This window comes from Pleurodeles waltl, chromosome 1_2 (assembly GCF_031143425.1).
Source record: "Pleurodeles waltl isolate 20211129_DDA chromosome 1_2, aPleWal1.hap1.20221129, whole genome shotgun sequence".
Taxonomy (NCBI): Eukaryota; Metazoa; Chordata; class Amphibia; order Caudata; family Salamandridae; genus Pleurodeles; species Pleurodeles waltl.
Genome location: NC_090437.1, coordinates 1284575293 through 1284587665, shown reverse-complemented (window position 1 = coordinate 1284587665; position 12373 = coordinate 1284575293). Strand labels below are relative to the sequence as shown.

Sequence of the window (12373 nt, the reverse complement as noted above, 5' to 3'; positions counted from 1 at the left end):
AAGCGTTGATAATGGACATCTCTGTCTGGTTCCCCTGTTTATATAGAAGTGCCTTGAGATTGCCTGGCAATTGCGTATTCTTGCACAGCCCAGCCCCATTTGTGTCAGTACATGCCTCAAACATGGCTACCCCAGGGAGTCAAATTATTTTTCTGTGTCGAGGGAAACTGCCAGTTGTTGTGACTTTTCCGTCCTTTGAGCACTATCTATTAAGCTAAACAAATAGCGCAGATTCAAGAAGGGTTTTCCCCTGGGAACAAACCCTTTTTAGGTCTGGATGAATCAATGAGGGCATCATCTCTAACAGCCTGTTCGTAAGTATTTTCCCTAGAATTTTGTAAACCAGGTTGAACATTGCCAGCACTTTAAGTAGATTGGGGCTAGCACAGACGTGTATGCACCTATAACTCAGTGGTAAGTCCATTCCTCCCTGGGTCCTTATTACGCACCATCTGATCTGTCACAAACATACCTCCTCTATGATTAGGGGTTAATCTAATGTCTGCTGCTGCAAAGGGTTCAACTTAGGAGGGATCTCTATGACCTCCACATAATCTTGTAATCCACCCAGAAGGTGCATGTCTTATGCTTTGTAAAGTACACTGTAGTATATCTTGAAAGCCAAATTAACAGCTGCTGGTGCGCTAACCACAATGCCTTGTGATGTTCTTAAAGCTCCATTGGGAGTCCTATTTGTCTGTCCTAAGCAACCAGACCAGCAACTGCCATGATTTGCTAATCCTTGCTACAGTGCAGAGCTTTGTCCTTTCTGTAGTCCACCCGGCCCATCCTCTCCTCCAGGTCCTTACATTTCTCCCTCTGCACCTTAAGAAACCAGGTGTCTCCACATCCCTGTTCAAGATCCATTTCAGCTTTGTGGATCTCTTTCTGCTTCAGTCCCTTCTTAACAAGTTTTGCTTCCCATTCCAAGAGTACATCACTAGCTGTCCCATCCTTGTTCGCAAAGTATTCAACTACAGCTTTGCCCACCATATGTTTAAATACAGGGTCCTGCAGTATTGGAGCATTAAGGCGCCAATTTGGTATCTGCGCTCTGGGTCTGTCCCATCAATCACCATTATGATGGGTTTATGGTCAGATAGCGTGTGCCCCAGATAGTCTGCATTTAGCATATGCATAGACGCCTTCAAAGGAAACAAATCCAGCCTGGTGTGTTATTTATGTACAGGGGAATAGGAGGAGCAGTCCCCCTGGTTGCACAAGTCTCAAGGCAACACAGAGTGCCCAACCCTTCATCCATCCCACAAAATAGCATGTGATTCTACTGCTTGGGTGCCCTGTAGTGGAGGAATTGAGCGATCAACCTCTTAAGTCTGGGATACAGTTGAAATCACCACCCTAAATAGTAGGCATGGGTACATCCTGGAGCGATGAAGGTGTCAGGGAGTCCAGAAAAGAGTGATCCGAATTTAGAGCATAGATCACCATCAGGGCAAGAGGTGTGCTTTCCAGCAGCCCCTCCACAACCACACTTCTACCCTCTTGGTCAACCTGGCTATGTCTGCTCACAGCAGGTACGTTTGGAGCTACCAAAGGGCCCTGTGAGGCAATGTTGTGTATTATAGGGTGTGGTTGTCTGACCTCACCGTGTAATAACCTTTCCTACCCCTTTAGTCTAGTAGGTTTTGTTTGTTAACCGTAAGCTCAACCCTGGCTATCTGTGACTCTACGCAGTCAGGCTAATTCAAAAGAGCAAGTATAAAGTATTTAAACAGCAACAACATGATTGAAAAAGAAATACAAGAGACACCAAAGAAATCCAGCCACCCTCTTATAAAAGTAGATTATGTTTTTATGTAATTTTAGACACCTTAACGAAAAAGATCTTCCCAAGAACCAACAAGAGGACTTGGCAAAAGGATTGTACAAGAGCAGGACCAAACTAGAAAAACCAAAGATTGATTTCAGTAGAAGAGGCCCTGCAAAAGAAGGGGACAGAGTGCAGTCTACGATGGAGTGTCCTGTCGGGGCAGGAGCTACTACCCACCCTTCTGTGGATGAAGATCCAGGTTGACAAGGGGCGAAGAAGACCATCTTTGAAGCCCAGGAGCTGCAGAGGTGTCCTTGAAGCGTTGTAGATGATGTCCCACGTCGTCGTTCGGTTCGCAGATGGTCAGTGGTATAGTAGAACCACCAACAAGCTTTGGCAAATGCAAGAGAAGAGTTGCAAGGCTGAGGAGGACCAGCAAACACCAGGGTAAATGAACCTTGGAGGGGAGTCCGGGCTGATCCTCAGCAGACGGGAGAGCCAACAGAAGCAGTCACAGCCCCCACAGGTTACCCACTGGCAGCAGGCACAGTAAGTTGCAGTGAGGCCCAATCTGCACACCTGGAAAGGAGTCCCGAGTCGCTGGAGCAGCAGAGAGGAGATACTGCTTGGCAGGAAGAACTGCTGGAGGCCGTGGCTACTCAGAGCCTGGCGATCCCTTGGAGCAGGAGACAACAAGCTTTGGTAGCTACAAGAGTCGCTGTGCACAGGGGTACTGTCCTGCAAGGAGAGGCAAGGGCTCACCATTTCCCAAGTTGGACAGCTGGCAGAGAGGACGAAGGGGGACCACTCCTGACCACACCTGTGATGCAGGATCATCCCCCGGGTTCCAGAGGAGTAGATCCACACAGCCGGATGTCATTGCTGTTGGTGCCTGCAGATGCAGGGGAGTGGCTCCTTCACTCCAAGGAAGACTCCTTCTTGCTTCTTGGTGCAGGCTCAAGTCTTGCCTACCCCAGAGGATGCACAGCCAGGGAAATGTTGCTGGAAGGAGCCGCTGAAACAAAGTTGCGAAGCGAGGTCATCCCAGAAGTTGCAGACTTGTCGGTTCCTGAAGAGTCCAGTTGTGCTTCCAGTGGCCAGAAGTGGAAGTAAACAATGCAGAGAAGTCCTTGTGGAGTCTTGCACGTCGAATCTGGGGACCCACCCGCAAGGGAGCCGCTAACTAGCCCTAAAAGGGAATTTGTCGCCTAGCAAGGTGACCACATATCAGGAGGGGTCTCTGACATTACCTGCCTGACCTGGCCACTCAGATGCTCCTAGGAGCCTCTGCACATCTTGGCTTCAAGATGGCAGAATCGAGTGGCTACCTGAGGAGCCCTGGGCACCACCATGGGGGTGGTGATGGACAAGGGAGTGGTCACTCCCCTTTCCTTTGTCCAGTTATGCACCAGAGCAGGGACCGGGGGTCCCTGAGCTGGTGCACGCCTTTTTTTGCAAGGAGGGCACCAAACGTGCCCTTCAAAGCAAAATGGTGGCTTTGGTAGGCTACCCCTCCCAAGCCTTGTAACACATTTTTCCTAAGGGTGTTGCCTCCCTCGCCCACAGAAAATCCTTTGTTCTGCCTTCCCCTGCCTCAGCTGGTCAAGCAACCTGGGGTAGAAACCTGTCTGAGGGGTGACGGCAGCTCTGGCTGCCTCAAAAACCCTAAAAGACTGGTAGGAACAATACCGGGGGGGTCCCCCAAAGTGCATGGAATCATACAACCAATACTGGAAACAGTATTGTGGTATGATTCTAGCATGTTGATACCAAACATACCCAGATTCGGAGTTACCATTATGTAGCTGGACACAGGTAAAATGGCTTCTCTGTACGAAGTTCAGTGTAATGGAACTGGGGTTTGCAGGGGCACCTCTGCTCATTCAGGGTTGCCCTCACACACAGACAGGGGCCTGCACCCTGCCCTCTGGGCTAGGAGGGTCTACCATATGGGTGACTTACAGTGACCTGGTGCAGTGACCTGTGGTGAAAGGGTGCATGCACCTTTTCACGTAGACTGCATTGGCAGGCTTGCAGACACATTTTGCATGGGCTCCCATGGGTGGCACAATATATGCTGCATCTTGGGAAACTGATGTACTCCTACTGCCTCATCTCCAAAAGACTGCTAGACCCAGCCATTGAACTAGTTCATCTTCTCTGAACACTTTCACATGGTGTCCTTGCAGAACCTCGTCCCTCTGCTCTGCCAAGACAACTTTATTTGAGAGCTGGATCTGAAAGATGTGTACTTTCAAAACCCAAACGACCCAGTGCATCACCAGTGCATTCTATTTTGGGGTAAGGGGACAACACTATCAGTTCAAGGTGTTATCATTTGAGATCACTAAGGCTTCATGGGTAACTGTAGTCTAAGTAGAAGTCCCATGTCTTTACATATTTAGGATTCTGCCTGATCAAGAGCAGCAGCGAATGTCCATGTGTGGCACAGCCTCAAACAGCGATGCTTCTACTTCACAGACTAGGATTCACCATCAGTTTTTAAAAAGCATCCCCTTTAACCCCTGCTGCCTCAGCCATTCCTCGATTCTGGAGGTATTCCATTGGCTGCTACCTCTTTTCCAGACACTGCATCCCATCACTCTCCAAATTGTGATGAAACTGTTGGGGATGATGGCCTTGTGGCACATTAAACATTCTACCACCCCCCCCCCCCCACCCCCCCCCCCCCCCCCCCGCATGGAGTGTCTCGCAGGAAGATAGTGTGCACATGTAGAAAGGCATTGGGAGCCTCTAGAGTTAATAGTGACTCCGCACTCTGTTTTGGCAGAACACCAACACCCTGCTGTTTGGTAGGCCCTTACTAGATTACCTTCCACATGTGATCATGACCACTGATGCGTCTCTCGGGTGGGTTGTTCACCTGAACCCACATGTGGCATCACATAAGCTACTTGGAACTGCTAGCCATCAGCCTAGCCCTCAAAGCATTTCTCAAACTCATCTTGAGCAAACAGTCCCCACAAAGATGGACATGGCGCCATGTTTTACATCCAGAGGCAAGGTGAAACCTAATCCCCCCTCCCCAGTTTTCTGCACTAGCTCGGGAGATTTGGTTCTGGGCAGCTTGCCCAGTGTGAAGAGTGACTTTTTGGACCTGCTCAGCAGTATGCCTCTACAAGTCCTCAGTTCTTTCAATAGTGGTGGGCCCTACCATTGAAATGTTGACCACTCCTTGTCTCCAAGTACCTGCACCCACAGTCCATGGGCATGAACTGGTCAGGAATACTTGCCAACATTTTTCGCCTCTCCTCCTTATCCCACATGTGTTGAATAAGATGAGGCAGGACTTCATGGCCCTCATCCTAGTGGCATCAACTTTGGCAAAATATCCCTGGTATTCAGTGTTCCTAGAAATGTCATTCATTCTCCATGAGAACATTCATTGAGGTCAGACCTTTGCACTCGGCATCAGGGCAAGCTCAGACACCCGTATACCATCTCGCTGAACCTCGTGATCTGGCCACCTGAGTTTCCAGGGTTTGGCAATCTCAAACTTTCAGAAGATTGCATGCTTATTCTGTGAGAGGTGTGAAAGCCCACTACTCATTCCCATCATGCAGCTAAGTGGAAAACAATTATGCAGTACTGTGTCTTCAAACATTTAAACCCCTTTATAGTTAGGAGATTGTCTATTATCTCCTACAAATACACAGGGCAGGTCTTGCCTAGTCTTCCGTACACCTACACTTAACCTCCTTTGCAATGTTCTTGCAAAACAGACACCACTCATTTTTTTTTAAGGCCCAGTCAATAAGACTTTAATGGAGGGTCTTAAGAGGGTTATACCCCTGAAAATTTCCCCACCCATGTGTGGAACCTTAGTGTGGTCCTCACACGACTCAATGGCCCTCCCTTTGAGCACAAGCACTCATGTGACAGTCAGTTCACCTTGGAAGGTGGACTTCCTAGTTGCATTCACCCAGGATTAGAAAGCTAGGCTAGTTCTTTGTACCAACCTCAATTTTCTATCCAATGCCTGACCTTTTACACATGAACCAGACCACTGGAACTGCCTGTTTTCTTCCTACAACTAGAGTGTGTAGCAAAAAGGACCCCTCAGACTTGATGTTATGAGTCCATTTTTGTACTACTACATTAATGGAACCAAGTAATTTAAGAAGTCTATTTAAGAACTATTTTTAGCCTTGCAAAACCTCGCAGCAGTCACTCCGTCTCTAAAGCTAGCATTGCAAGATGGATTGTCAAGTACATCCAGACTCAAAATACTATGGCCAAGCGCATACTCCCCTAGATCCCACTCCACATGCAAAAAAGATGCAACTTTCACTTTTCTGGGAAATATCCTTATAGCAGATATCTGCAAAGCTGCCTCTTGGCCAACACCTCACACCTTCACCAAGCATTACTGTAGCTCTTAAAAGGCTAGAGTAGGCCAGTCTATCCTCACAGCACTGCTTGAGAAATCTTTGTCTCCAGCTCTCTAGCCATTGCTTTACAGTTTATCAGAGCATATGCATCTACAGATGCCCATGCTACGGTCATATAATGTTACTTTCCCTGTACCCATTTGCTTTTAATGTATATTCATGTAGATGCACATTCTCCCACACTCTTCCCCGGAACCCAGTGATGATCTCACAATTTTTCTTAGTTTCACTCTCTTTACTTATGAACAGCACACTCTCTTCAACACTGTGTTTCCTTACGCTACTCGCCTGCTGAGCACAAAACATCTGAGGTGGAGTCTGTGTGCTTGTCCATTGTGGACAAAGTGGAGAGTCACAACAGGTTTTGTTACACATATCTGGGCCCAACACTATGTGGTGGTAGAAGGCAGAGCATGTGAAACTACAGCGTTACATGCTATGAACAGCGGGTTACAGGATGAATATCATTTTCCATAATGCTTTGTGTATGTGTAGACATGTAGATATATTTAAATACAGATATATATATAGATATGTGTGTGTTGTATCGTATAAATAAAATCTCTGCAAATGTATGCTTTTATGTAAAATTCATCAGTACTTCTAACCAAGTTTGTTTCACAATTGTACCAGGTGAAGCGCCATTTGGATCCACTGCCAGAGGGCTACTACTACAATGGAACACAGTTTGTGAATTTTCTTGGTGAGAAAACAGATTATCATCCATGTATCCTTTCACAGTGAGCAATTTTGAGAGCATGGTCACCTCAAACATTTTGATATGAAGATGGCCACTATTGTCAGTTTGAGAAGTTTGGTAACAAATTTTATAGATTGTGTTAGAATTTAATAAATGCATCATAAAACGTCCGCGCGTAGGAGTGGTGCCTTTATAGGCCCCACGACTCACTTTCACATAGCGGTACTACGAAAAACGTTTCTGGATCCAGTCTGATGCCTGGGAAATATTCAAAGGATGAGGACTCTGTAGCTAGATATAGTCTCTTCGAGAAAGAGCGTTAGCCAAAGGAAAGTAATTCATTTGTTACGATTCTGCCTTTTTTGGTGATACTTCTGTTTTGAAGGCTGCCATTCCGTCATGAGTCTCGTTGTGTGTTTAGGGTGCACTTCCTGTCTCACAGTGCCTAGGGTTGCATGGTTTAAACATATTGCTATGATGTTGGACCATTTGGCCATTTCTTGCCTCAGTCCCAACTCCCATAAGTTGGTACATAGGTATTGATTGATGAGGTTAGGAATCTGCAGATAAGTATCCATAAGAAGAAAAGGTTTCTTAAGTTTGGTAGCAATCTTTCTGGTGAACACTCTTGTCTGCATCTGCCTACCCACTCAGGAGTGGGTACTGTGGTGCCAGTAAGATAACAGGTTGGTTTTGTGCACTACATTCCTTTAGGTTTGTCAGCCTCTTCTCTGCCTATAAGGGCAGAAGAGGGGAAATGGTTTTAGAGGAGCATGAGAACTGACATAACAGCACCAAGTGGTACCATACGGTTCCATAACATCATATCCAGGTGAGGTGTTACAGGCTGCATGGAGCCATGGCATGGGCAAGCTATTGCAAATTTTCTGAATTCAGTCTGGTGCTTGGAGGTAATTCCTTGGCCTTTGCCCTATTTTAAATATTTGCTCTCAATGGCTTCCTGCAGAAGGGCAAATTCAAAATGTTCACACTAGCCTAGGTCATGTATGCGATAGACCTCCCCACCTCAATGACTAGTTGCTGAAAGTAGGCTCGCCCCAGGCAGTTGTCAACCCCCTCCAGAGAATGGCAAGCCTCCTAACATCATTGACATTCACTGTCAATGTATCAAATTCCCACCTAACTCCTTGGTAGATGCTCCCTTTCATTGGAGTCTGGACATGGTTCGGTTTCATGCATTTCCTCTAGAACAGAGTCCAGGACATTTGGGCTAGGATACAGATGTTTAAGTCTCTGTCCAGGATCTCAGTGGGGGTTACTCTGGCGCTATTAAGATTGTTGTCCTCCTACATCCTGCTGGTCAGGCATACCAGATGGCACATGCAGGCTCTGCTGGCATACCTCAAATCCCAGCGGTTACAGCATCAAGGGAATCAGTTGTATTGCATCCGGATTTCAGAAGAGACTGCAGTGGTGACTTCTGGACTTCGAATTGGGTCAGTAACCGACCCCTCTCCTTACCTTATCCATAGCTGAGGGTGGTAATAGATGCACCACTGATGTGTTGATGAGGCCATTTGAAAGAGGTGAAGATCAGAAGTGTATAGTCGGCAGCAGAGACTTGACGGCACATCAGTTTATCGGAGTTCAGGGCAATTTGCTTTGCATTGGAGCTCATACTGGGGCTCACAGTCTAAACAACTGCCATATGGTACTGCAACAAACAAGGTGTGGTTGTGGGCTCTGTGTCCGGAGGCTCCGCCTCTGGAAGTGACTAGACCACTAGAGAATTTCCCTGGCAAACCACTTGGTAGGTTTTCTAAACACCAGGGATGAGAAACTCATCCACCAGCACATAGCGAAGTACCAATGGCGCCCCAAGGTTGTATAGGACGTATTCTATCAATGAGGAGGATCTTGGCTTGATCTTTTGCCACTGCCAAGAATGCATAATGTCAACACTTTGGTGCATTGGAGCTTCCAAGACAGCTCTGTCATGGAGACTCCTTCTGTCTGGAGTCAAGCTTTGGTCTCCTGCAGTTCTGAAGAAGATCAGTGTTAGAAATGGGGTCCTTGGTTGGCAGTCAGTTCACCCCCTGTCCAAGCAAGGACCCTCACTCTAGTCAGGGTAAGTTGCACACAATCCAAATTATCCAGTGCCCACCCTCTGGTAGCTTGGCACTGAGCAGTCAGGCTTAACTTAGAAGGCAATGTGTGAAGTATTTGTGCAATAAATCATGCAATAACCCAGTAGAACGCCACAAAAATACACCACACAGTGTTTAGAAAAATATATAATAGTTATCTGATAAGATGCAGGTCAAAACGATCAAGATGCAATAAGTAGATGTTGAGATATCACTGTAAAAATGATAGTCTTTAAAAAGCAACAAATGTCTCTTGCATGCACAAAGTACCTGGTTTGCGTTCAGAGGAGGAGATACTTGGAAAATAGTGGGGGGGGGGGTCAAATTTTTTTCCGTCGCACACAGACGATGCATGGTTGAGGTTTCACGCAGGGCAGGCTTTGTATCGATTTCCGGGGTGTAGACTCAGATCCTCTTCGGGTTGCGGGGTTTTTGGACGCCCCGGGGATGATGCTTTAAAATCTGGGGCTTGCAGGACGAAGTCACAGGGACTACGTCGTTCCAGTGGGCTATGCATGGGAATTTCTAACGCACGGCAGGCGCTGCGCCAATTCCTCTCAGGAAGTCGGGCTGCGTCGTTCCGGCTCGGCTTTGCATCGATCCAGTGGGCCGTGCATCGAGTTTCTGGTCGCAGTGCTGGTGCTGCGTCTATCTTCTCCTTGCAAAGTTGGGCTGCGTCGTTCCAGTTCAGTGTGCAGTGATTTTCTCACTGCGATGCAGGCTGTGGGTCATTTCTTGCGGGCTGTGCGTCGATTTTCGCTGCATAAGGAGTTCTTTTGCAGGAATGAAGTCTTTTTGGTCCTGAGCCTTCAGGGAACAGGAGGCAAGCTGTATACAAGCTCCTGAAGAGCACTTCTCAGCACAGCCAGAGGGGAGCAGGGCAACAGCAAGGCATCAGTCCTTCTCAGAAAATCAGTCCAGGTGAGTCCTTTTGGCAACCAGGCAGTTCTTCTTGGCAGGTTGCAGGTTCTGCTTCAGGTTTTCTTCTCCAGGAAGTGTCTGAGTTGGTAGGGTCAGAGACCCTGCTTAAATACACAAATGTGCCTTTAAAGTGGGGGAGACTTCAAAGAGTGGCTTAGAAGTGCAAAAGGTCCCCTTTCAGTTCCATTCCTTCTGCCAGGGTCCCAGTAGGGGTTGTGGCCGTCCTTTGTGTGAGGGCAGGCTATTGTCCTTTGACATGTGAGTGTCAGGCTCTCCACCCTCCCAGCCCAGGAAGACCCATTCACTATGCAGATGTATGCAAGTGTGACTGAGCATTCTCTGTTTGGGGTTGTCTCAGGGGAGCTGTCAACTAAACCTAGCCAGACGTGGATTGAAAGGCACAGAAGGATTTAACTACAGAGAAATGCTCACTTTCTAAAAGTGGCATTTCTAAAGTAGTAATATTAAATCCAACTTCACCAGTCAGCAGGATTTTGTGTTACCATTCCTGCCATACTAAATATGACCTTGTTACTCCTTTCAGATCAGAATCTACCACTCAAACAGTATATGAGGGTAGCCCTAATGTTAGCCTGTGAAAGGAGCAGGCCACAGCAGTGTAAAATGAATTTAGGAGTTTTACACTACCAGGACATATGAAATATTCAGGTATATGTCCTGCCTTTTACCTACATAGCACCCTGCCCTATGTGTTACCTAGGCCCTACCTTAGGGGTGACGTATGCAGAAAAAGGGGAGTTTAAGGATTGGCAAGTACTTTTAAATGCCAAGTCTGCAGTGAAACGCCTGAGACTAGGTTAGGGGGCTACATATGTGGGTGGCACAACCAGTGCTGCAGCCCACTAGTAGCATTTAATTTACAGGCCCTGGGCACATGTAGTGCACTTGACTAGGTACTTACAAGTAAAGTAAATAAACCAATTGGGTATGAGCCAATGTCACCATATTTTAAGGAGAAATCATATGCACTTTAGCACAGATTAGCAGTGGTAAAGTGTGCAGAGCCCTAAAGCCAGCAAAAATAAAGTCAGGAAAAGAGGAGGAGCAAGGCAAAAAGTTTGGGGGTGGCCCTGCAGAAAGGCCATTTCCAACAATCAGGAATGACTGGGCCCAAATCTTCCTAGTGGTACTGGATCTACCCAGGCGTGTTTAGTTGCCAGAAGTCCTGGACATGAGTATCTATCCTCCAATCAAGGTGCTGCTTCGGGAGGATCTTTTGTTGCAGCAGCAGGGCAACATTCTGCACCCGGCCTGCACACTTTGCATCTCCATGCTTGGAGATTGAATGATGGTAGTTGACCTCTGTCCATCTTCCTCCTGGGGTCATTGATGCCATTTTAGCAACAAGGTGTTACTCCATCAAATCAGTGTATGCCAGTTGGTGGGGCCCCCACTAAATTGACCAACTGCAAAAAACGTTGTCTGAGGTTTTGCTGTTTGTTTTGTCCCTGGCGCAGCAAAGACTTGCTTTGGTCATTGTTAAAAGATACTTGTCAGATCTTTTATATTTTTCTGCGACTTCCAGGTCACCCTTCTTTATTTAAATCACCTGAGTGATGACATTTCTGAATAGATTGTAACATTTGCTTCCAACAAAATCTTTGTAAGCCACAGTGGGACTTGAATTTAGTGCTCACTGTTGTGATGTGCACTCCTTTTGCGCCATCACACAGTTTTCTATTATGTCTTCGGATGCTCAAAACAATCTCTCACAATATAACCACATAGTCCTCACCAACCCTCCCACTTCCTCATCCTGTGAACTGAGCTCCTTTTCCATCTAAAAAGGTTCCACTCTAGAGATCTGCACACTTGTCATACCAATTTGATGATGGGCTCTGCGTTTTAGGAAGCAGACGCCCTATGAAAGCAACTAGCTTCAGCATGCAAGGGCGGCACTTGTGTTTCCACTGATCACGTCCATAGAAGAATGATATTGGTCCAGAGCCCACAACTCAACCTAAAGATGTCCCTGGATTGTTGGGGCAGACTCCTGAAAGAGGAGATATCTGGTGGAAACATGGCTCCACACAAATTTATTGAAGCTACAGGCTGGGATGGTGCACATTCTCACCACTACTGTGGTATTGCAATAAGTAGTGCAAAGTGGGATCATAGATCCTGTGCCAGGATACCTTATGCCTCTGGAGTTGGCAGGAGCATCATGGATTTACCCTGATTTTGAACCACCTGAGAGATCAGCCAGTGGTGCCTTGCTGATTATAAATGCCAGCTACATCCTTGAGTGGTGCAGGGCATCGTCTAACAGTGGGGGAGACCCTTAGCCAGATCTGTTTGCTTCTGTCGATAATATTCAGTGTCACAACGTTTGCACAATGGAGTTTCCAAGAGTGCTGTCTCTAGGAAACCCATTTGGACTAGAATGGAGCGCTGGGCAACTATACACCTTCCTGCCGAGTCCTGAATTTCAAGAACTGGA

At 47.0% G+C, this 12373-nt stretch overlaps 1 protein-coding gene across 1 annotated transcript in view; it reads left to right on the top strand.

Annotated features, from left to right (window-relative positions):
* Positions 1-12373, top strand: part of DNAAF9 (dynein axonemal assembly factor 9) — a 597478-nt gene that overhangs the window by 578267 nt on the left and 6838 nt on the right. The window contains exon 36 of the mRNA XM_069205040.1: positions 6817-6910. Within this exon, the coding sequence (XP_069061141.1) occupies positions 6817-6910 (94 nt within the window). The remainder of the gene's footprint in view (positions 1-6816; positions 6911-12373) is intronic.